Source organism: Zeus faber (assembly GCF_960531495.2).
Source record: "Zeus faber genome assembly, chromosome: 11".
Lineage (NCBI taxonomy): Eukaryota > Metazoa > Chordata > Actinopteri > Zeiformes > Zeidae > Zeus > Zeus faber.
In genome coordinates, this window is record NC_137205.1 from 12580538 (window position 1) to 12603536 (window position 22999).

Below are 22999 nucleotides of genomic sequence, written 5' to 3' on the forward strand. Positions count from 1 at the left end.
GTTAAAATTAACCACTGCACCACTCTACAGGTCCACGTCTTTTTTCATACAGCGGTGCCGAGGGGTTTTGGGTGAGTCCATTCTTGGCGAGACTCCAAACTACTGATCCGTGATTCTCGGTGTCGGCCCGATCGATATCTATCCAGCACAGTTCTGTCTCCATCACTCCTCCGCTACCCTCCCAGGAGCGAGTCGGCAGCTCTGTGAATCAATAATTATTTTAATTTCCCTCTCCCGCTTAGTGCGGCTGTGAAGGCGGTTCTGTAGCATCAAAGCCAGCCATGTTTTGCCTCCTTTCTTTTTTTTTTTTTTTTCACCGCACATTTCATTTTGGATAGACTCGCTCAGGCGTCATCTCTGGTGCAGATGTACTGTTGTTGAACAGGCTGTTTTCTTGTCACCTCTGCATGGCGGATTGTGTGTGCGTGCGTGCGTGCGTGCGTGCGTGCGTGCGTGCGTGTGTGTGTGTAAAATATGATAGGGTGGTAGGTTTGAAATCTATAGAACACAACACCCAAAGGAGAGCGGTGCATGACAGCAGAGCTCCCGTCAGAGCTCCCCGCTGTCGCGCGGCTTCTGTTTCTACTTTGAAAATGCGACTCGAGGGAGCCGGCGGCCTGCTCCCGACGCTCCAGCCTTTCATCACGGGTCCCAGAGCTGTAGGAATTGCCGAGCGGGACGAAGGGTTTTCGGCAGAAATGTTTGAAATGAGCTATTGAGATGTACTTTCATTTCCTGCTCATATGATCTGCGGGTTGCTGGGTTGTGAGGAATGTCAGAGAGTTGTGTAATCTGTGGTGACAGCAGAAGGCACTGCCACTCAGCCTTAGCGTGGCAGAGAGGATTTTTTTTTGTGTGTGTGTGTTCTCGTTCTACGTAAATGTCAATTAGATACAGCAAGACGGTGTAGGTGGTGCGGATATTTAAATCTGTGACGTCTCAACCGTTTTGAATCAAAGTAGTACGTCCGTGTCACATACTTCCTTTAATTTGCTCAAAGTTGGATGTGTTCTTGAGACAGCAGAGTACTGAACATGAGAATGACATCTCACAGGTACTGCTATTGAAGTCGGAATGATATTAAGTATTTTCTCCCATCATTTATGATTTTATTGTCTCTTCATTTTGAAAAAATGAATTATGTCCGAAAGGTAGAAATTTGTATTTCAATTTTTTAAAGAACGCCCCCCTAGCTCATTCGATATCATTCCACTGTTTTTTGCTTTTGTGATGTCATCAGATACACTTATTTACATCCAGCGACTCAGATCGAACAATCACATGGGGAAGCCGTGCCCGCCCACTGAGCTGAGCAGGCTTTACGTTCACGTTTTCAATCGTCTCCTGTGGGTGGCGCCGGGGAGCAAGTTTGTATTTGTCAATCAAAGTTCAGCTCATGAATGTTAATCGGGGTGGTTGCCGATTGTTTCATAAAGCAATCCAGTGACAGTCAAACGACATACACAGTTAGGAGTAATATAGCGCCACCTATTTTTTTTGCTTATTGATAAGTAAGGGTTGAATTCCTCTTCTTGTCACTCAGTATTTGTAGCCGTTATATAGTTGCGTCGGATAAAACTCAGACCAAACTCACAGTGCTGCAATAATTTCTGTTTTCTCTGTGTTCCAGTGACCCAGCATGGAAGAAGTGGAGAAGTACCAGCAAAGGCTGCAGGCCATAGTAGTGAGTGTTTTTCTTTTTTTTTTTTCTCTTGCTCATGTCATTTTTTTTAGTTGGAAAATAAATTTTGTCTTGAACTAGCTTGAACCTTGACCTCCGCGGCGAAAAACGAGAATCTCACGCCATCGACATTGTTTCATGTCGGTTCAAGCGAAACCGACGCGCTTGAACCGCCCCCCTGCCCGAAAGAACTGTACGCCGGCACAGAACAGCCCCCGGTTGCCTTTCTGGCTGATAACCAGCGATCCGTGAACCGAAAAGTCGCGGGGGCGCTTGACTTCTCGTGAGCGGAGAATCCACTGAGTCGGAGCCTTGACGCTGACGCGGGTCGACCTTCTCGCGTCCACTCGAGACCTTGCAGACCTGGAGATGACCTTGTGGTGTTTCCGAAATTCTATGACTATACACTGTGTTTTCTCAATGCCCTCCCTCCGTACTCTCTCCCCACGTGTGTATTTTCCTACTCTTTCCCTCTGCATTCTCTTTCTCAGTCTTTCAATCTCTTTACGTTATATTTCCCTTTTCTCGCCCGCTCTTTATGACCCTGCTTCCATACGGAGGATGTCCTTGTCTGGAAGGGGTGTTGCCCGACAGCTGTATTTGATACATGGGTGTAATCCACTGATCTGAGGTCATCTTCAGTCCTTCGTGGTCCATTCAGAGAAAAATGCTGCTCGTACTGCTTGGGTAAAAACGACGCTTCTGCTTCTCGATCCAGAGCTCACTTAGCGTTCTTTATTCGGAGTAAACTACATTTCAAAAGGTTTTGTTCTTGCTGGAAAGCCCCGGCGAGGGAATGTGAAGGGTGAGTTCTGATATTGCTCACAAAGAATCTTATGTACATCTTATGTTCTGTGTTATGTATTTTGTCTCCAGATGCAAGCTGTACATTTGTTTTAATTTTATAGTCTTTGCTCTACACAGTAGTCAGTAAGTAAGCGAAAGATGAACATTGATTACTGTTCTTTTTCGGAATTCATAGTTGTAGGGGTCGAATGGCAGGAAATAGGAAAGAATGAGTAGAGGGTCAGGCCGCTATAGTGACGACTTAGCAGTATCATATGAAGTATTACATTATGTCTGCAAATACATATAAGGGATGATATTATTCCAGTTTGCCAACGCCGCACCTTGACCCAGTATTTAGTGAAAACTTTTTTTTTAAAACCTGCATTCAGTCAAAACTGGATATTGTTGTAGTACAATCCGATGCGAGGTTCTTCATTGTCCTGCCTTATCAGTTGTGGTGGCGTGTCTTTCTCACTTGACGCAAGCCCTTTTGAGGTTGCTGTTACAAAGAACAGGGGAGCGAGCGAAGGCTAGATGTAGAAGCAGACAATAAGAAAATGTGCGGAAAAGGGACAGGCGGTTGCTGCCACTTGAAATAGACTTTATTTGCCACTTGCCACTTGAAATAGGCTTTTATTATTCCTTCACCACAGGGACAATGTTACAAGACAGGAAACTATGCACCTATGAAACTAGAATGCCTCGCTCCCTATTTCCCTACTCTTCCTTTTAAAACACTCTCTCTCTCTCTCTCTTTCTCTTTTTCTCCAGGAGAGGCGTTGGCAGCTGGCAGAAGAGGAGAGGCTGAAGAGAGAGACAGAGGAGGAGCGGTTGAACTTGGTCCAGAAAAAGGTTTTTTCCTTGTTAGATCATAGTGAAATGCCGTATGACTATTTTTTTTTCTCCCTAATCTGTGCTGGACGGTTGGAGTTTGCTGCACAGTGAGGACCGAAAATCTTGGCAATCATAAAATCGTAGAGTACTAAGTAGTGAAACTCAATGGAGGATTTGTCGCTTGAACCGTGTACCTGACGTTTTCCTTCCAGTTGGGTGAAAGAGGGACGTTAACTCCGCCTACTGGGATTCCAGGCTGCCCAAAACAGATTTCCTTTGCATGATACTTTTCGAGCCCTGGGGTCTGGTGTGTCTCCGTGTGGTCTTCATCATCCTCCTCCCTTTTCCAGCTGCCCTGTCTCAGAGTCTGCCTCATGTGGCGGTCTGCCAAGCGGAGAGGCTCGCTGGCCGACGCCTCGATCAAATTTCCTGGGCGGAACAATTCTGACCAGAGACTCAGTTGATGACAATCTGAAAAATCAAATCAAAACCTAAAACCAAGAGAGCTCTTCTCAGTCCGTGTACAGCAGCACGTCTCACTTGAAAGTCAGACGACCTGACACACGTGTAGGCTGGAATAGAAATATGGATTACTGTGTCTACCAATGATGAAAGGGCCGCGCTGTCGAGTCCTTTCCTTTCTCGACCCTTACACCTTGTGGTTGAAGCCCATGGAGCGCTTCAGCGGTGCTCTCTCTGGGCGCAGGAGCCTTAAAGCGCGCACAAACGCTACCAAATCTACCCTCCATACACCCGCTCAGCTGGTCTCCCACACAAGCGTTACACAACACTTTTCTCTTTTCTCCATCCAGCCATCGCCCCAAGGCGCGTGCGCTTGGCCGATGGTCAGGCAGTCGCCTTACCCACTGCAGTGGAATGGCTGTCCCAGGGCCAAATTCCCTCGAGTGTGTAAGGCAGGAACATAACATTTGGCTGTTTCTCAAGCACAGCCTTGAGGAAATAGGATGATATGGTGGTGATGATGACGATGACGACAATGATGATGATGATGGTCTTCTCAGCTCCTCCGCTGCTCTTCCTTCCTCCTTTCTCCTGGTGTTCTCTGGCCCCCGTCCCAATGAGAGGCTGCCCTCACGCGCCCATGCGGGTGTGTGAGGGCACCAACCGAGAGAAAACAAATGGTGCTTTACGAACGAATAACGTCCCGCAGTGTAAAAACAATAAAAGGTTTCAAATCGTCTTCGATGTTGTGTGTAGATGAACAAATGGAGGGAGGGATCACTTGAAATATCCCAATGGTGTGAGATTATTATGTGTCAGTGCGATAATTATTTTGAATCAAACTGACATTGAAACTTGTTTAATTCTATGATCTGCGTGATTCTGGTGGTGGTTTAAAGGTTGAAACCTGTTTCTAAGATTCTTCATGAAACCTTAACTTGGAAAAATCATCCAAAGTTGTCTCAACAACACTGTCAGATTGATTGTTTCGTAGTAGTAGTAAAAGACGTCTCTCTGTGGTTTGGATGAAAACAAGCATGTTAGACATTAGTTTTTCAAGGCTACGGTTACAGTGAGTGAAGTAAATTCCTGTGGCTTCAGACGTTGCTTTCTGTCACTCCGACTGTTGGACTGAATGTCACCAAGTCCAACAACACCCACCCATCCATCCCCGGGGCTCACTCCCCTCTGCGGAGGAGGCCCAAGATGGCAGCGCTGGAGTCTGGCTGTTGTCCTGCTTCTGAGCCCTTAGTATTTAAGACAGATGGGAGGCTTTCCTCTTTTCTGTAGCAATGATTTGGGGGAATATGGAGGGATTGGGTTTATTTTTTTTTGCTTTTGTTTTTACATGAATGAGCTGGCAAGGGAGGAGTGAGCCCAGAGAGTGGAGGAATGGCTCCGAGGCAACTATATGCATCTGATGACCTCTTAGACAAAACAACAATGCAGGGCCGATTCAGAATCCCCCAAGATATTCACTCGTCTCTCCAATTTTCTCTCACAGTTCTAACCTCTCTTCTCCTTTCTCTGCATCTGCATACAGCGGCTGTCCCTCTATGCTCATCTGTTTTTCTGCCTGTCCTAAATATACCTAATATCCTCTCTCTCTCTCTCACACACACAGAGGAAGACCTTAAGGGACCAGTGGTTTAGTGAGCCAGCGCCAGTCCATGTCCTTCCTTCATTTGCCACACAGGACACACCGGACAGGCGCACAGCATGGTTAGCGGTATCTTCTTTAGACATTATGAATCATAATTGTATAATAAGAATACTACATTTACACACACACGTTCTCTAGTGGCTTCAGAAAGCATTCAGCGCTTTTCACATTTTATTGTGTTGTAGATGTAATGTGAAACGGATGAAATTGCCATTTTTGCCCATCAATCTACACTCAAAAACCCATAATGACAAAGTGAAACCTTTTTTTTTTTTTTCAGAAATGTTTTGCAAATTTATTAAAAAAATCTAAAACTGAAATCTCTCATTTACACAAGTATTCAGACCCTTAACTCAGTACTTTGTAGAAGCCCCTTTGGCAGCGACTACAGCTTTGAGTATGGGTAAGTCTCTACAAGCATTGTACGCCTGGATTTCGGAAGTTTATCCCATTCTTCCTGGCAAAATCTCCAGACCTCTCAAGCTCCGTCAAATTGGATGGGAAGCGTCTGTGAACCGCCATCTTCAGGTCTCTCCGCACATGTTCAATGGGGTTGAAGTCTGGGCTTTGGCTGGGCCGCTCAAGGGACAGCCAGAGACTTGTCCCAAAGCCACTCCAGCGCCATCTTGGCCGTGTGCTTTGGGCTGTCGTCGTGCTGAGAGGTGAACCCTCGCCCCAGTCTGAGGTTGCGTGCGTGCTCTGGAGCGGTTTTTCTTCAAGGACCTCTCTGTATTTGGCTGCATTCATCCTTTTTCTGATCAGTCTCCCTGGGGTTGCCGCTGAGAAGCACCCCAATGCATTGATGTTGCCACCGCCACGCTTCACCGTAGGGATGGTATTAGCCAGGTGATGAGCAGTGCCTGGTGTTCGCCTGACATAGCGCTTGGGAGTTTTGCCCGAAGGGTTCCATTTTCGTCTCACCAGACCAGGGAATCTTTTTGTCCTCATGCTCTCAGAGTCCTTCAAGTGCCGTTTGGCAAACTCCAAGCCGGCTGTTACACATGCCTTTTACTCAAGAGTACCCTCTGTCTATCCACTCTACCATCAAGGCCTGATTAATGGGGTGCTACAGAGACAGTCGTCCTTCCACCAGGTTCTCCCATCTCTGCGGAGGACTTCCGAAGCTCTCTCAAAGTGACCGTTGGATTCTTGGTCACCCCCCTGACCAAGGTTCTTCTTGCCCGGTTACTCAGTTTCGCCGGACGGCCAACTCTAGAAAGAGTCCTGGTGGTTCCAAACTTCTTCCATTTCACAATTATTGAGGCCACTGTGCCCCTGGGAACATTCAAAGCTTAATAAACGGTTTTTATACCCATGCCCTGATCTAGGCCTCGCCACAATTTTACCGCGAATTGCGAGACCTTATACACAGGTGTGTGTGTGTGTGTGTGTGCGTGCGTGCGTGCGTGCGTGCGTGCGTGCGTGCGTGCGTGCGTGCGTGCGTGTGCGCGTGTGCGCGCGCCACAGGTGGACTGCAATCAAGTTCTAGACAAATCTCAAGGATAATTAATCAGCACCGACCACAATTTGGAGTGCCACAGCAAAGGGTCTGAATACTTGTGTGAATGAGGGGTTTCAGTTTTTGATATTTAATACATTTGCAAAAGTTTCTAAAAACATGTTTTCACTTTGTCAACATGGGTTATTAAGTGTAGATTGATCGTCAAAATGGCAAATTTACACAATACAATAAATGTGTGCAAAATGGGGAGGGGTCTGAATACTTTGTGAAGCCACTGTATAATCTATCTGCCCTACAATCTTCACACGAATGTATGTATAATGTACACAGAAACACAAAGTGGCCCGCAAATAATAAATATGTAAGATTGCACAACGTATTATGTATAACTTGCAGCTTTGATCGAGACAAGCTGAAAACACAAGAAAAAATGATTTAATTATTGATGTCCTTTAAGTCATGGACACACAGACATTTCGACAGAAATCTCCCTCTTCTGGCCTAATGTTTAGGGTCTCTTGCGTAATCCTCCGGCATTTTGACAGTGGCCTGATTTGCGGGTTCACAAGTTCACGTTCTGTTTTTGGGAGTGTGTGTCATAGCGTCTTCCTCACTCTCTCTTTCACTCCATATGTTTTTTTTATCTCTCTCTTTCTCTCCAACTCCCCGTCCCTCTCTCTGTCCTTCCGCTGCTCTCTGTGCACTTGTTTGTGTGTCTGTTCGCGTGTATCAGGTTGCAAAGCAAAAGTCAACAGACGCCTGAGGAGGAAGAGGAGCAGGAAGCCGACGTCACAAAGGCGACAAATGAAGCCCGGCGAGTAAAAAACACAGATTCTGTCGTCTGTACAGTCTCTGTAGACAGGTCAAAACAGGTAAAGAGCAATACATTTTTGGGACTTTTTTTTTTAACAGGGTGCCCTTGGACCAGCAGTGTACTTGACCAATAAAGCCTGATTCTGATTCCAAAAAGAGAATAGATATCGTCTTTTGGGTAGCGAATACGGTGATTTTCTTTATTCCAAAAAAATAAAAATAAAATAATAATAATATGGTGATATATGCCGTCTTTCAGGCTGCATTACAGCAAAATAATTCAACTTTCTGTACTTCGTAGACTGTTCTGTTATAACCAATGGTGATAATATCCACATTACCAATGATTGTTTCTGAAATGCTTCTAATATCAGCACCAATTGTCATCCCCAAAATCTCGTCAAATTCTCGACATCGAGGTATTTGTCGAAAAAGACAAATAATATATTGGATTTAGTGAGCCTAGCCTAAGCCCTAGTGCTACACCTCCACAGGTGCGCACACACACACACACACACACACCCGCAACCGACAACAAGAACAACCTTGGACGTACAGCGGTGTTCAGCAGTTCTCACTTCTACAGTACACATCCACGTTTACTCAACAGCATTTGGATTTGCGTTTCGGCTTCTCGTTCAGATGGAGTTTGTGCGTGACGGGGGCTGGCTGTGAAAGGCAGTGGGGCTCCAGATCTTAACACAGTAGCGTACTGCAGCCCCCCGCCCCCCCTCCGCCGCCCAAACGCTCTTCAAAGGCCAAACGCGGTGTTTCATCGTTAGCCGTGACACTAATGAACACGAGTCTGAAAACATCTGTTGGGTCGATTTAGGTCGACTCTTACCGCATTAGCTTCATTTGGACGTAATGAGTTCAATATATAGAACTAAACAATTTTATTTATTTATTTTTTTCTCGCTCGATTCTTCTGGGAAGATTACGCCTGGCATCCGAAACCTCCACATTTTTATGACCTGTCGTGAATAAATACCGAGAGCAGTCCCATGGAAGCTATTATTGGTGCATGTTAAAAATAAATAGGGACGTCACTCTGTATTTATTATAGATTAAAGTTTTTTCCCTGTATGCGTTGAGCCACAAGAGCATTATGTGCAGGTAAATTAGTAATGTAAGCGTTGGTGCATATACATTTCATAGGCACTGCACTCCTACTGGCATAGTCCTATTCTTGCTTCAAGCATGCCAGAGTGAACATGGCATTTGACCTTTCACCTCCACCACGGGCTCCATTAAGCGCATCCAGGCTTTATTTAGCTCCCACTCACACTGGACACCAGCAGGGCCGGATAAAATGATCTCAGGACCTCGCCGCACGACGGACCCGAGCTCTGTTCAACACTTCCCCGACGACTGTAAAATATTAATCGCAGGACAAGGGTTGGAGGGAGGGAAGGAGCGGAGAGTTGTTCAAAATTGCGGATGTTTTAAGTGGTCGACATCGGGGAGCATTTACAAATTGTCTCTTCTCTCTGCCCGTAGGACAGCATTGAGAAGGAAGTCCTGAACCAAGGTAAGGGGGGTTGCAGTCGGTTACAGTATGGTGCAATCTGTTCTTGTTTATTGCTCACTTTGCATGCTTGGCTTGAAAATAACCTTTTACAAAGTCCAACACAGTCTATTTACAGTTTTGCAGCTGCACTTATGCACATTGGGAGGTCATGCGTGGTTGAAATTGCTGAATCCCAACCGTCAACTAGTATGTTGCAGCATGCCATGTGGTTATTTACCATGAATAGTCATGCTACAGAATATTTAGATTCAACCCTTTTCCTCCCTCAGTGAGCGGAGCAGCCGAGGGCCACATCCAAGTAGACATGGCACAAAGGATATTCCACGAGGGTGTCCAGGATGGTCGATCAGGTAACGGAGTGGAAAAAAAACACTGTAGTACACAAGAGCGGTAGTCATCCGTCACTATCTGGAAAAACAAATTAAAATCCCCTATAGCTTTGTTTAAATGAAGACCCATCTCCTCTTTTGATGGTACTTTGACTTGTAATATGGAGAGTAGTACGACTTTCAAGAACCCATGTACTTGCACTATGAAACTTCTGTGTTCGGGTACAAAACCGCGGGAAGTCATTTATTACATTTCACTGCATATATGTATGAAAGTATGTATATGTATGTGACAAATAAAAAATCTTGAATCTTGGAAAGGTGCGTTACCCTTTACGGCACTACGTCACCTCCTTGATGTCCACCTCCGGTAAAATTTATTTCAAAAAATAAGATAAATTAGAAACTTGTCGATAAATTATGAACTTTATCATACAAAACGAAGCAGCTTCACCTCCCCGACGGCGCGGATGAGACGGGCTAGTGGTACGCCCGGCACCCGATCCGCCAGGGCGAGCACATCTGGTACCTACACCGGTAACAAGGGGCCCCAAGTGCTCTATGCAGCAGCGAGGTCTGTGCAAGGGCCACTGTAACCTAGGTGTACATCATATCTGCATTTGTAACAAAGACTGTTATTGAAACGTTGACTGACAAGGTTCAAATTTGTCAAATTTGTCAAATTTGTCAAATTTGACGGTGGTGTAAAAGTGCGATTGCGCTCAACCTTAGGGGCGCCAAATCCCAAATACCAAATGTTACATAGTGCTGCTTTAAGATTAAGAAAACAAATTACGGCAGCGTTTTATAAGACTAGAAGGCCAGAGTGGCCTAAACAATGTGATGGCATCAGAGTTGGAGGTGGAGGCTCTACAGTTAGGGAGTGAGAGGACATGATTTTCCCAGAAGGCTCCAGTGTATGGACCTCAGCCTGCGCCGGTGCTGTTTTAGGCACTCAAAGGTGAAAGATTAAACTGAGGACCAAATGTCTACGCACGTCAAAAGAAATGAGCATTTACAACAGTCTCCAATTCAAGCTGTAGCGTTTTCTCCCGCAGCAAAAACGTGAACACGATTCACATTCTTCACTGGGGCCCAATGGGCCAACTTCCCAGGACTGAGCTGAATCCAAAGATCTTCACAGAGTCGAGGGTTTGATATGAGGGTAGAGGGTATGGAAAGATCCAGCTCTAGGCAAATAGATGATAAAGTTGATAAAGTAGTATTATTTACACTGTCTACGTTTCATTTAATGTTACTCTGGCCATTTTGTGCCTCCAGGGTATGACTTAATGATGACGCTGGATCGGAGCCAGAGCGCAGTGTTATATTTAGCCATATTTATATTCATAGTTATATTTTTTGTCTTTGTCTTCTTTTCACTTTCATTCGCGCTTCGGGGCAATGTGGATTTAAATTCGAATGTGTGTGTGGGCTTACCCCCTCCCCACCGTGGCCCGGTGATTCCCGAATGTCCGCTGTGTCGGTTGACATTAGTCACGTTAGGCTCTGATCTGACCTAACTTTGCGCCTGTCACGTTTTATTGAAACTGGGCCTTGCTCTAAGGTGTTAGGGTATATTTAGGGACAATTTTTATCACAGACAAGTAAGTCTTGTCCTGGAATATACTGTACATGACTTTGAATAGAATATCATTGTAAGAGGGAAATGTTTTTAATATTTATGTACCAACTTATTTACCATTACCAAGAATTTTGAAAGGGATTAAGGGTTCTGTGTGCCACCTGAGGTACGCAGTTCCTCTATTTTGTTTCCGTGGGACATTGCCGTGTTTACCGTCTCTTTACAAAGTATCTTCTCTCGCCTTGTGTTGCAGTCCTGGGGATGGTGGCTGTCCAGGTTGAGAGAGATGCCAAGACCGGTGCCACCGTCATAAGGTCTGTAGCCCCGGTGTCGGCACCGAGTGGCGGCGGCGTGGCGACCACCGTGTTTGACGACGGCAGGAAGAGAGTCCACGCCGTCGGTGCCCCCGGAGCTCAGCCCTCAGCGCAGGAGCTGGAGCAGGTTCTGAGCGCCATCGACGGGGTCGGGATGAAGGTGCTGCTGGACGAGGTCACCGTCACGCCTGAGGGAGAGACCCGGTTCTACAGAACTCTGGAAGAGAAGGAGGGGAAAGTGCTGTTGAAGACCGAATCCATCAGTGCTCCGTCACAGGACAACGGCGGGCCTTTGCACGTTGTTGGTGTGGCGGAGGGCCAACTCGAGGGAAGTGCCGCGACGCTGAGAGAGGTCCCCGGCGGGGAAGACGATGTGGATAAACTCCTGATGGGGCACAAGATGGAAGAAGGCCCGGTCACACTAACGTTCCTGGGATACGCCGACACAGACTCCGACCAGGGAGGAGGCCAGGGCTTCGGTCTGGGACGGGAGGACGGCGGAGAGGTCCTCACCGTGGAACGAGTGATCATCACCGATGACGGTGAAGAGAAGCCTCTGGAACAGGCCGGCTCTTGTCTGGGCGACTCAGCGGCGTCAGCGGGGGGCAACGGCGCGAATGTAGGAGCCAACGAGAAAGGCCACCAGGAAGGAGCGTTCCAAGACATTCCATTGGAAGGAAGCGGAGCAGAGGAAAGTGTCCAGGGAGAGAAGACCAATAAGGGGCCGCAAGAGTCAGTCCCATCCACGAGACAGGAGGACGGTGCTTCCAAACCAAAGACCTGCCGGTGCTGCTCCGTGATGTGAGGAAAACAAAGGGAGACAGGGCTCCTCTCATTATGAAGTAATAGCCTTTATATATATTCTTTATTAACATTCTATGTGGCTTTGCTGCTTTATTGACTAGTTTTACGGGGGTAAACGTATGGCACAGGTCTCAAGATCAGCTTTATAAGACCAACGTACCCATATTTCTTATTGAGGCTTAAATATTTGATACTGAAGAACAGGTTGTGTTTTTATTCTCAATTGATCTTGGTGTTTTGCTGTGCCTAGTGCACCCACCATTTTAATTCATCGTGCCAAAGACAGGGGTATTTTGTTTAACTGTTTGGCTTCCTACAGCTGAGAGCAGAGGGACTGACGAACCACTTCTCCCTCCTGCTGGAGAAAGCTGAGAATTGCAGCAGAAACTGCTGGGACACTTTTATTAGATCGAATTTCAGCTTTTTTTTTTCACTGATTGGGACTTGAACTATGTCCTGTCTACCAAGAAGACCAAACAACAGTATAGAATTCAAGGTGCATGTTTAGTTTGGGCAGAAATGTGTTATGTGCTCTCAGTCTGATGTAACAATTTTAATTGTTATTGAATAGCATCTACATTTGAACTTGATATATACAAATAAGCCCACAATATAGACATTACAAAAAACAATATACTAGTAATTCTTCATTACTGCTATACCTGACTATAATTGTGATCAAGAAATGCCAATTAGATTTGTTTTATTAACATTGCAGTGCCATTGGTAGGGTATGATGGGTGACAGCTGGAATGTAAGACTATAAAAGCAAATCTATTGAAAATGCTTTGCTCGTTTGTGTTTCTCTGGACAGGGCTCCCATTTCTGTTCGCTTCCGGCAGTACATCCCACAGTAATCCCCACATCCTGTGAACTAGACAAAACAATTCTTGGCTTAACAGTGACTGTCGCCTTCAGAAGTATTCCAAACACCCGGTCCCAAGTCGCCCCCGACGGTATTTGCATTATCGTTTCACTATGGAATCTAAGATACAGAGGTTGTTGGTCCAATGCTTTCTTTTGGTCGGAGCAGGAGTGGAATGTCTCCAGACAGTGTCAGAGGATGTTTTTCTATACATCCTCTTCAGGGAGAGAAAAGTGAATCTAGTTAACTCGGAAAATAGAATGTTATTGTGATGAAACGTTCTGAGGAAACCTCCTTGGAAGCAGTCCAACTGTCAAAAAGAAAATCTTGCGTTAGTATTTTGCGTGGAGTAATTGCTTTGTGAATTAGTTTTGACGTGGGCTGGATGAGGCCTTTTAATGAGCCTCGGCCTCCTCCTCGGCAGCAGAGTTTTAAAAAGTGGTGATAAGGGGCGCTTCTCCTGCTGCACCTGTTGTTGTGCAACTCTGGGTCAATGGCTGCCTACCCACGGGCTGCTTACCTGCAGGGATTTTGTTTGGGGGAATGTGTCACATGACACGGGACAAGAAGCAGGTGTCTCTCTCTACAGTTGTTAAGCAGATCAGCTGGATGGAGCAGATCATTCATATTGCCCCAAGGCTTACACCGAACAAGACCAAGGCCCTCCAACCAGGTAGGACTAATTCAGTTTACATTCCTGGGTGTGTTATTTGATTGTATTCATCTATCTCTTTGGTCTTTTGTTATTCTTTTCTTATATTTCATTCATTAATCATATATATTACACATCTCTATCTCTGGTGTGAATGTTTTGAAAGTCTTGAAGATTCAATTAGTTGACCTTTTCATAGAATAAGATAACTCGTATTACAATGTGAGCCGATGTTAGAGGTGTTTTCCATGTCATTCTCCATCGTGAGTGATGTGCGTGTTTGACTCTGCTCAACAGAGCTGTTAATGGATAATGTTAATGTCAGTGACACCTGAATCCAGTGGAGGATTTTGGTAGCGTGAAAATTAGTAAACAATACTGTTATGGTAAAGCTTTTACATATTCATAAGTTCCATGAACAGTCATTAAGGGATTCATCATCAGTTATAAGACAGCAGGGAATGTTCTTCCATGAGGTAGGTGGAAAACAATAAGCTAAGCTCCTTACCTCGTATTAATGTATCCTGTCACATGAGTTTTGTACACAATGCAGCGCTGCTGTTGATAATCCCAGCTGCAACGAAGCCCAGCTATAAATCCCTGAATGCAGGTGTAAATATAGACTGATAAATCGGAACTCCCAGTTAAGGACACCAGATTATACGGGAACAGAATAATTAATGAGAAGGGCACATCATGCGAGACCTTATAACTGAGTTATGGCAGGGCCATATCCTCTGTTTTCCTTGACAAGCCAGTGTGAGCCTTGAGAATTCTAAACAGTTTTCAGCCTTGGCGAAGATGAACCGACCAAATGGGATAAATTAAGTCCACTTAATTACATGACAAATCATTCAGTATACGACTCATGGAGGGATAGTTTGGATAGAATACCAGAGAGTTGAGGAGAAAAACATGGTGAACAGCAGGAAGCCCGATAAGGTGGAGACCATCCTTGTTGCCTTCCAGGCCGGCAGATACATTTAGTTAGTGCTAAAATGGATAGAGAAAATGGAAAGAGGATTACGCTTTCTCTTTGTCAGCAGAATAGGGTGTGTGTGTGTGTGTGTGTGTGTGTGTGTGTGTGTGTGTGTGTGTGTGTGTGTGTGTGTGTGTGTGTGTGTGTGTGTGTGTGTGTGTGTGTGTGTGTGTGTGTGTGTGTGTGTGTGTGTGTGTGTGTGTGTGCGCGCGCACGCGCATTGGGCCACACAGCAGGTGAGAAAAGTCATCCTAAACAACAGGCAGTTATAGCCCAACGCTATGAGGAGCCTGTAAGAAGAAGATGAACAGGAGAAATTTTAAATCGCCTCCAATTGTTTCAACGATTTCAAAATGAAAAGAGGTGGGGGGTTCAAATTTCATGAAGACGTTCCAAGTAGAAATGGCTTCTTGAACTACATCTAAATAAAATACGGATTCATACTGTAAATAAAGTCTTCCCAATGGCAAGTGGAGGTAGATATAGTCAATATAAATATACGATTTTATAGTTAGAATCTGGTCATTGATTGTACTACATAATACATGTGTTAGAAAAAACAAGATTTACTTGACATTATGTCTCTCATATTCCGAGACAGGGCCCTAGGGCACACTGGAGGAGGAAAAATAAGCATTAAACGCTGCTTCAAAGTGCAGTAACCATGGCAACAACAGCTAACAGCATACCCAGCCCAGGCAGTCCCGTCTCCCAGGAAGACAGGGGTCTGTGGATGAAGCTGGATTTCAACTCCGGGTCAGAGAGCACAGAGATGGCACAGGGCAACCTCCCACAGGCCTTTAATGAAACGTCCCAGGAGGACAAAGCCGCTGCTCCTGTAGTAAAGAAACGGTACTACAGCGTGATGGATGACGAGATAGAGGATGATGTCTTCATCCTGCCTCCCCCTCCTCCATCGTGCATGGCGCCATCACCACCAGCAGGAGGCAGTGCGGGTGGGACTGATGCCAACCTCAGTGTGACCATTACAGGTGAGGCCGGTGGGGTCACAGAGGCTAAAGGAAATCTCACAGGCTTAGAACGGCACCATGGTGAGCGGCGGATGCCAACCCCAGAACAGGACAAGGTGGATGAAGCGACAGGGAGCGAGCGAAAGGTAAACAGGCCGAAGGGACCCATGGAACCCATATCTCCTGCTGAAGAGGAGGACACGAATGCACCAAGAGAATGGGAGCAAGCAACTGTGAGTAGCGCCAGCGATCAGACACAAGCATCAGAGGACCCGGCGCCACAGAATGACAACACAACAGGTAGGAAAGCAGGAGACCTGGTTTCAAGTGAGGAAACTGGGGGTGTTTTCGACCTAATCGACGAAACAAACTCCACGCAGGAAGATTATACAGACAGACACAAATATCCAAACGTAAACATGGAGGAGAGCGCCACAGACGAGAGAAATGACACATCGCAGGCAGGAAAGAAGGGATCAATAAAGAAGTCGAAGGAACCTATCGGGGAATGTGAGGGCGGCCATTGTGTTTCCGCTGATGACTCTGATGACACTGTAGAAAACACCAGCTCAGGGTGCTCCGGTGGTAATATGACCGATTGTGATTTCCAGCCAAACCTTGAAAACGTGTGCTGCCTGGCAGAGCTCTGCAAACGTGAAAAAAATAAAACAGGGTCACCTCTTAAAGAGGCAGAAGTACCTGGGGGGCGAGAAGAGGTGACCGGTGAAGATGAAGGGCATGTTGACACTCAATCTGTGAACTATAGTGTGACGAAGGAAGAGTGGGTTCGGAGGGACAGTGCCAGCGCTGAAATCCCTTTGCCCCATCTTCCCATCAGCAGGGACTCATCTATAGACCGTGAAGCAGGAGCTCTCACCTTGTCGGCTGAACAGGAGGGGCGTCGAGAGGAGAGCAATGGGTGTAGAGCCATATCTACCGTGATCCAAGAGGGTGAGCAGTTGCTACAACGCTTGCAGTGTGTGCAGCAGAGGCAGGGCAGTCAAGATTTGACTGGAATGCCACCGCCCTCACAGCAGGTTGTCATGGGGACAACCAATCAGACGCCACGTGATTCAGAGGGGAAGACAGGTGCGTTATGGATGGAGGAAGAGGATTTGGCAGCAGAAGGCGGGGGTCTGAACGATGAAGAGGAAGAGGGGGCGGAGCCAAACTTTGATGTCGAACGGGGGAAGACGAAGGTGGGACGGAAGGGCCAGTCGAAGAGGGAAACGGGAGAGGATTGTGAGATTAAAGAGACAAGCGACAAGGCTACAGCCTCCTCATCTGCAATGCCAGTTGATCCCAGTCGCCACAGAGTCTCCAGAATAGAGGCAGATTACTCGGATGATGACCAGAGCGACAGCGGGGTATCTGCTGACTTCTCTCCAGTTAATATGCATGAACTACCGTCCAACCACATTCTTATTCTGTCCGCCTGCCATGAGCCGTCATCTGCGGAGGCCTCCACGGAGAGGGACATCAACAGATGGAAGAAGGACCCGCACAGAGCAAGAGGTCTGTTTAAACTTCGAGATAACCCAGATGTGTTGGAAATACCCTTCAAGACCAACATCTTGCCCAAGCCGCTGCCAAGCAAGGCCGCTGCAGGCCAAAGCCTAGACTGGCAGTTCACAGAGCAGAAGATGCAAAAGGAAATCAGCCAGGAGTTTCAACGAGAGCTGGTGCTGGTCAACCAGGGGACGATCCCTGGGGAGTACAGGAAGGGAGAGATCCGCCAGCTGAAGGATACAAAGCTCCTGTTTGAGGCTTTCCAGCAGGGTAACCCGGAAGGACCCACCAGGCTTAGGAAGCCCCCATCCTCTACCTTAAAAGATCACGTTTACCCCTCTGTTCTGGAGCGTACACGCAGTCTTGAGATGCTGTCACTCAAAGCCCACGGTGTTTCCAGAACAAATTCCCTCAGGCTACTCAGGCCCACAGCGTTGGAGCCGGAGAAACGTCCTGAAAGCTTCCGGTCCAGGAGTCCAGTCGGATGTGCACGGGACAGCGCGCGGTTATCTCCATACCCAAAGCAAGACAAGCATCACCACCTCCACAGAAGCATGGACTCCCTCAGCATTGACGCTGCAAGCCCAATTCAGGGGGCTGGGAGCCGACTGAGGCAGCGGAACAAGACGGAGGAAACTCCCATTATGAAAGAAAACCCCTTCTTCAAGCTGCGTCCAGCGCTAGCTCTGCAGCCTGAGGTGCAGAAGGACATCCTAGAGGCCAGGGATAGAGAGGAAGAGCTGCGCAGACAGAGGTGCACTCTGTACGGAGAGACCAGCCGAAGAAGCCAGGATGAGGACAACTCGGCAACGTCTACGCTAACAGGTCAGCTTACATGTTTGTCCGGGTGTCTGTGCGAGCTTTTGTGCGTGATCAAGTGGGATTTCAATCAAATGACTTCAGCAGAATTCCACCACCAAAACCTTTGTCCCACTACAAAGCACCGGGCTCTATCTGCTGGCACCGATACGGTGTGCACATTCTGTAGCACAAGCAGGAGGAAAGTCAGTCAGATCCTCATTCCGTGCACGGCACAGGCTTCCACAGCCCCAGTACGAGCACTTCAGTGAATGCCTCCCCGCATTAGCATCACATAGCGTTATCCAAGGAGTCTTATCGACATCTTAGTGTCATCCTTGTCACAGACGGTTAAGGGCACATCACTCCAGCAGTGGCCTGATCTGAGTCAACAGATGCCACTTGGCTGGGGGGGACATTGCCGGCGTGGTGTTGCCACGGCTAGATCCACTAGAAGCACACTGCCACGGCTCACCAGTGGGGACAGGGCGGGCTCTTGCCATTTTGCCGCTCTAGGAAAACTGTCGCCGGGAGGGTAAGAGAGTGACGCAGAAAGTGTCCCCATTACGCACAGCGATTGTCTCATTTCATAAAGAAATGGAGAAAAATAAAATAAAATAAAAAAACCTACATCTAAAATAAAAACACCCTGCCTTGGCGCGGCGGTCACGCCTGGGTTGGCACCGTCTGTACATTGGGAGTGCGGGCGCCCCATCGCTGCCACGTCGTAGGCACCGTCAGTACCGCCGGAGGGGGAGACAGGTGCGCCAATTGCTCCCCGATGGCTCCCTCTCCACATAGCCCTCGAGATGGCCCCCTAGGCAGGCGCCGATGTCGCTATGGGGAGCATCTCCCCTGAGTGGGGAGATGCAGGAGAGTAGCGATGGTACGGGCGCCTGAATGGCTTCAGACAGCTAATATGTCTTTGCTGAGGGTAGGGTTTTGTGTGTGTGTTTGTATGTATTAAGGACACGGTCATGGTTGTGGTTATGCATCCGCAGGAGGTGCTTGGAGACCAGTGATGATCCTGTGCAGTATGTGTCATGGTTGCATGTGTCATCAGCTGCATAATGGTCGATGTAACTGCTGTGACTGGATCATAATGTGTGGGGGGATGTGAGATGAGGCCTTCTGTGACCGCATATCACACGGAGGATAACTGAACAAAGTTCCCCGGTAGAATTTAAGTGAAATTTCACATGGGCAATATGCTGTATATTTGCAATGGCGCAATATTCAAGAATGGCATCATTAGACTGAAGGTAGCCGAGCTGTGACTAGCTCTTGTAGCTGTGGTGATTTACATCACTGAGCTTAAATGGCATATTCCCAGTATTCCCCGTATCCCGAAGAACACTATATTAAATGTTGAACTTACAATACAAAATATCTAGAAAATGGGTTCCATTTTCATATAGAGCTACTGATAGAGAGAATAAGTGGGACAAATAGATGGACACTACAGTAACTACATTCAGGGTTAAAGTGGTGCCAAACCTGGTACATTTTGCAGCGAAAAGATTTTTCTTCGAAAAAGCTCATTGGAGGTTTGATAAAGTACATGAAAACGGATATGAGCTGTCCGAGTGAAATCTCCTGACGATTTTATTCTCCTCTCCATTCCACCTGCGCCCGTCCTTTAGATGCCAGGCGACAGTCCAAGGGTAAATTGGATCGGATTTGGCCTCCACCCTCCAAGAAAGGCGAGAGGAATTCTGGGCAGACACAGGTAATGAAATGTAACTAAACCTCACTGGTGGATCAAGGTTGCTAAAATGGGCCACACCCCCCTCTTACTACTGAGCTGCCTGTTCTAAATCCGGCTCCTTTCTGATCTTATCTCCACAGGAGCCAAAGGCTCAGAAAGCCGGGGGTCAGAAACCTCCTCTTTGGCAGCGCTGGGAAGCCGGCATGACCAACGGGGAGCCATCACAGAAAAAGAACTGAAACAAAAAACAAAAAAAAAAATGAATCCGGAAATCCTAATGAGCTCACGTATACCTTTTCATGTAACTGTGGAGCAGAAAAAACCCCAGCTGCAAGTCACCGCGTTTTGTGTTAAATTTGAGTAAAAGTTTCCGCCTGAATTCTCCCCGGCTCTTTTTACCTGGCTTTGTATCTCATACACAGGGTTGGGTTGAATTTTCGTGTCTTCAAATACTAGTTTTTAGTATTAATCGGCTGAGGAAAAAATAAAAAGTATCTCACAATCTCTCTATTTCAAGACTCTTTTTTTACCTCTCATACAATTGGTTACAGTATTATATGGCTGAATCCGTCTAATATTTACACTTAACATAACATGGCCCAGTAGGACATCTTGTACCTGTACTTCACAGGTAAAAACAAAGTGGAAAGCACATGCTGTCAGTTATTCATGCAAGATATTTCTCCATTGATTTACTCAGGCATCAGTGCAGGCACAGCAAGGAACTTTAGGACAATTTAAAAAAAGAACAAAAAAAAAACCTACTGTTGTACAATATACAACAATGTTAACTGAGTGTGAGCAATTTTGTTCATTTACCACCTGTTCATCTCCCAGAGACCTCCCGAATTCAGGGCCATTTCAAATAAATAATTTAAGGCTAAACCCGTTTGGCAAATTATAAACACCATGAACCATTTTGCCGTATATGACATGTAAGTACACCCTGGTATCAGAACAAGAACATCATCAACACACTGACGTCCCACCAGAGAGACAGATCAACAGACCTTCATTTTTGCTTCATTTAAACACTCAATGCCAAAGGCAAGCTGCCCCCTCTAGTGGTCTATCCACTATCAATCACCACAAATGCATTGGACCCTCACGAGAGCTGCTCTAAAAAGCTTTTTATTTCAATCACCGGAATAGGTTGTTTTGATTTTCCCCTGGTCAATTTCATTTGATAAGCAAACGAGGGAAACAATTAAAGCATCAAAAGGGAAAACAGGGGAACTGTCGCTGGAGAGCCTCGGATGGGCTTTGCCGAGCAGAGTTCAGCCGCTAATCTGGGGAGACTACAGACAACAACAGAGCTTAGCCAGTCTAAACACCATCTGCTAACCCGGTCCATTCTGCCAAGCGAGAGGAGGACTTTCTGTCTGCCCTGCCCGGGCCGTGCTGTCCCAGTGTTAATTGGCTGCGGTTCCCACCGAGCCGCTGAGAGGGGACCGCGCCAAGGCCTCATTACCGTGCAGCAGATCCTGAACGCGGATCCAAGACGACAGCTTTGGCTGGTTTAAACTGACTCAAATGTTTTTTTTTAATATTGCTCAGGCAGGAAATCTCGATAACCCTGTAAAATAAATCGACAAATAGACATACACACAAATTGTCTAAAAAGATATGCATACAGTACATGCGCACACGTACCACATCTCGCTGAACTTGGGGCCCGACATCGGGACTTCTACTGAAGATCCTAAGAATACCACGCCACAGCCCGTGTTCACAGCAAAGAACTACTGAACCACTGACTAAGTGGATTTCAAAAGACAGTTAATAAGAGCGTCTTGGAAAACCAAAGTGAAGGGCAACTTTCTCCCCAAAGTAAGCCCTTAATCTCCTTCAGCCGTAGCTGATTTTACTTCTCAAATAAAGTTTGCGGTACACACACCAGCTGGCGTCGAAGATATTCTGCGGGGTCATTTCATGAAGTGGGTAGCCGTCTGTGACGACTCCGTAGCGAAAGTTACAAATGGTTTTTTTGAAAAGACTGGCATTAACAACCTCTCCCGGAGTGATGTGGATTCCCTGCGACACCTGGATTTCCTCCCACTCCCTCGATGAAGACCTCCTAAGACGAGGATTTCTTCCGCTTCCCGGAGCAGTCCCTCCGGAGAGGCTCCCACTACCATCATGTTGGAGGTTTTCCGGCGTGGGTCCGTCCAATCATCCTGCCCAATATATCAGCTCCCCCGTGGGGACGCGGGGGAAGGAGTTTCCCCAGGACCCAGTCCACTGTGCCGGCCTCCGCCTGTGAGCCGAACTCCAACAAAAACGAAATACCACCAAGATGGTGGTGGCCATGTCCATGTTGACCAGTTCCTCACTTGCGTGGGTGCTGATGCCATCTCAAATGTTTTCCGTTCCCACGTGTCTCGTCCTTCTTTGCACACAAGGGGCTCCGTGGAAAAGTCATCAGCCCCTTGATTCTGTTCTCTCCACCACACAAGGACAGACGGGTTGGCCCGGCCAGTTTTGGAACATTGCGCTTGAGAGTCTTAGATGGGACGCGGACATTGTGTTGTCAGAATAAATAAAAGAATACCAAATTAAATAATTAACAAGGCTGTAAACGTTTATTTCTAATCGAAGATGCATAAAGAAAGTCTGTTTGATTCTAATCCCGACACCGACACCACAGAGGGAATCGAGGATTTGAGGTATTTTAAATATGTGCAGTCTCAATAACAAATCGTATGAATCAGTTACAGTGTAAATAAATAATAATGCACGTATGAGTCAGCCTCAATGATTTCATAAAATACAAGCAACATGATCTTTATCCAAAGCCATCTCAGAGAAAATACTGCAGATCAAATACCCTCGAATTCAGAATAAGACGTGTGATTCCATCACCCACCACTAGGGGGCATTATCGCACCGACAAACTGTGAGAAGAACCTGGCGCAAAATAATCAATGAGATAGAATTCAGTCATTGGTATTGTTACTGAGCACAATGTCTCCAGTTGCGGAGAAGTGTAAAATGCACAAAGGTAAAAACTTGTCGGAGGTAAAAGAGAAAAAAAGAAAGGAGAAGAGAAAGACAATCAGTGAAAAGAAAGGAAAGAGAAAAGAACCAGAGCCAAACTGGGATTAAGCAAAGGAAGGGGAGGGTTAAAGGCGAGACAGTGCGCTCCATTGATGCTGTTATTCCAGGGCTGCATTAGATCCCTGCCCCGAGGACATGAATAGAGGGCGCTTTGTGAGGGGGTGTTGATAGGATGAGCGGGGTGGGGGAGACA

The 22999-nt window shown here is 46.6% G+C and overlaps 2 protein-coding genes across 4 annotated transcripts; both read left to right on the forward strand.

Annotated features, from left to right (window-relative positions):
• The first annotated feature begins 2368 nt into the window (after window positions 1–2368).
• LOC307237527 (uncharacterized protein) lies at window positions 2369–13051 on the forward strand. 3 transcript variants are annotated; one of them, XM_080010254.1, is made up of 7 exons: window positions 2369–2486; window positions 3242–3322; window positions 5391–5495; window positions 7625–7763; window positions 9205–9235; window positions 9505–9585; window positions 11403–13051. In XM_080010254.1, exons 6-7 carry the CDS (start codon window positions 9540–9542, stop codon window positions 12266–12268), a joined length of 912 nt encoding a protein of 303 aa, XP_079866380.1. In that variant the 5' UTR covers window positions 2369–2486; window positions 3242–3322; window positions 5391–5495; window positions 7625–7763; window positions 9205–9235; window positions 9505–9539; the 3' UTR covers window positions 12269–13051. The 3 variants fall into 3 exon arrangements, with proteins under 3 accessions (XP_079866380.1, XP_079866379.1, XP_079866381.1); XM_080010253.1 differs by having other exon boundaries at window positions 5391–5488; XM_080010255.1 differs by lacking the exons at window positions 2369–2486; window positions 3242–3322; window positions 5391–5495; window positions 7625–7763 and adding an exon at window positions 8992–9077.
• Window positions 13052–13692: 641 nt separating this feature from the next.
• On the forward strand, window positions 13693–20229 carry misp3 (MISP family member 3). Its single transcript, XM_080010258.1, has 4 exons — window positions 13693–13805; window positions 15365–18068; window positions 19685–19770; window positions 19890–20229. Exons 2-4 carry the CDS (start codon window positions 15428–15430, stop codon window positions 19986–19988), a joined length of 2826 nt encoding a protein of 941 aa, XP_079866384.1. The 5' UTR covers window positions 13693–13805; window positions 15365–15427; the 3' UTR covers window positions 19989–20229.
• The last annotated feature ends 2770 nt before the right edge of the window (window positions 20230–22999 follow it).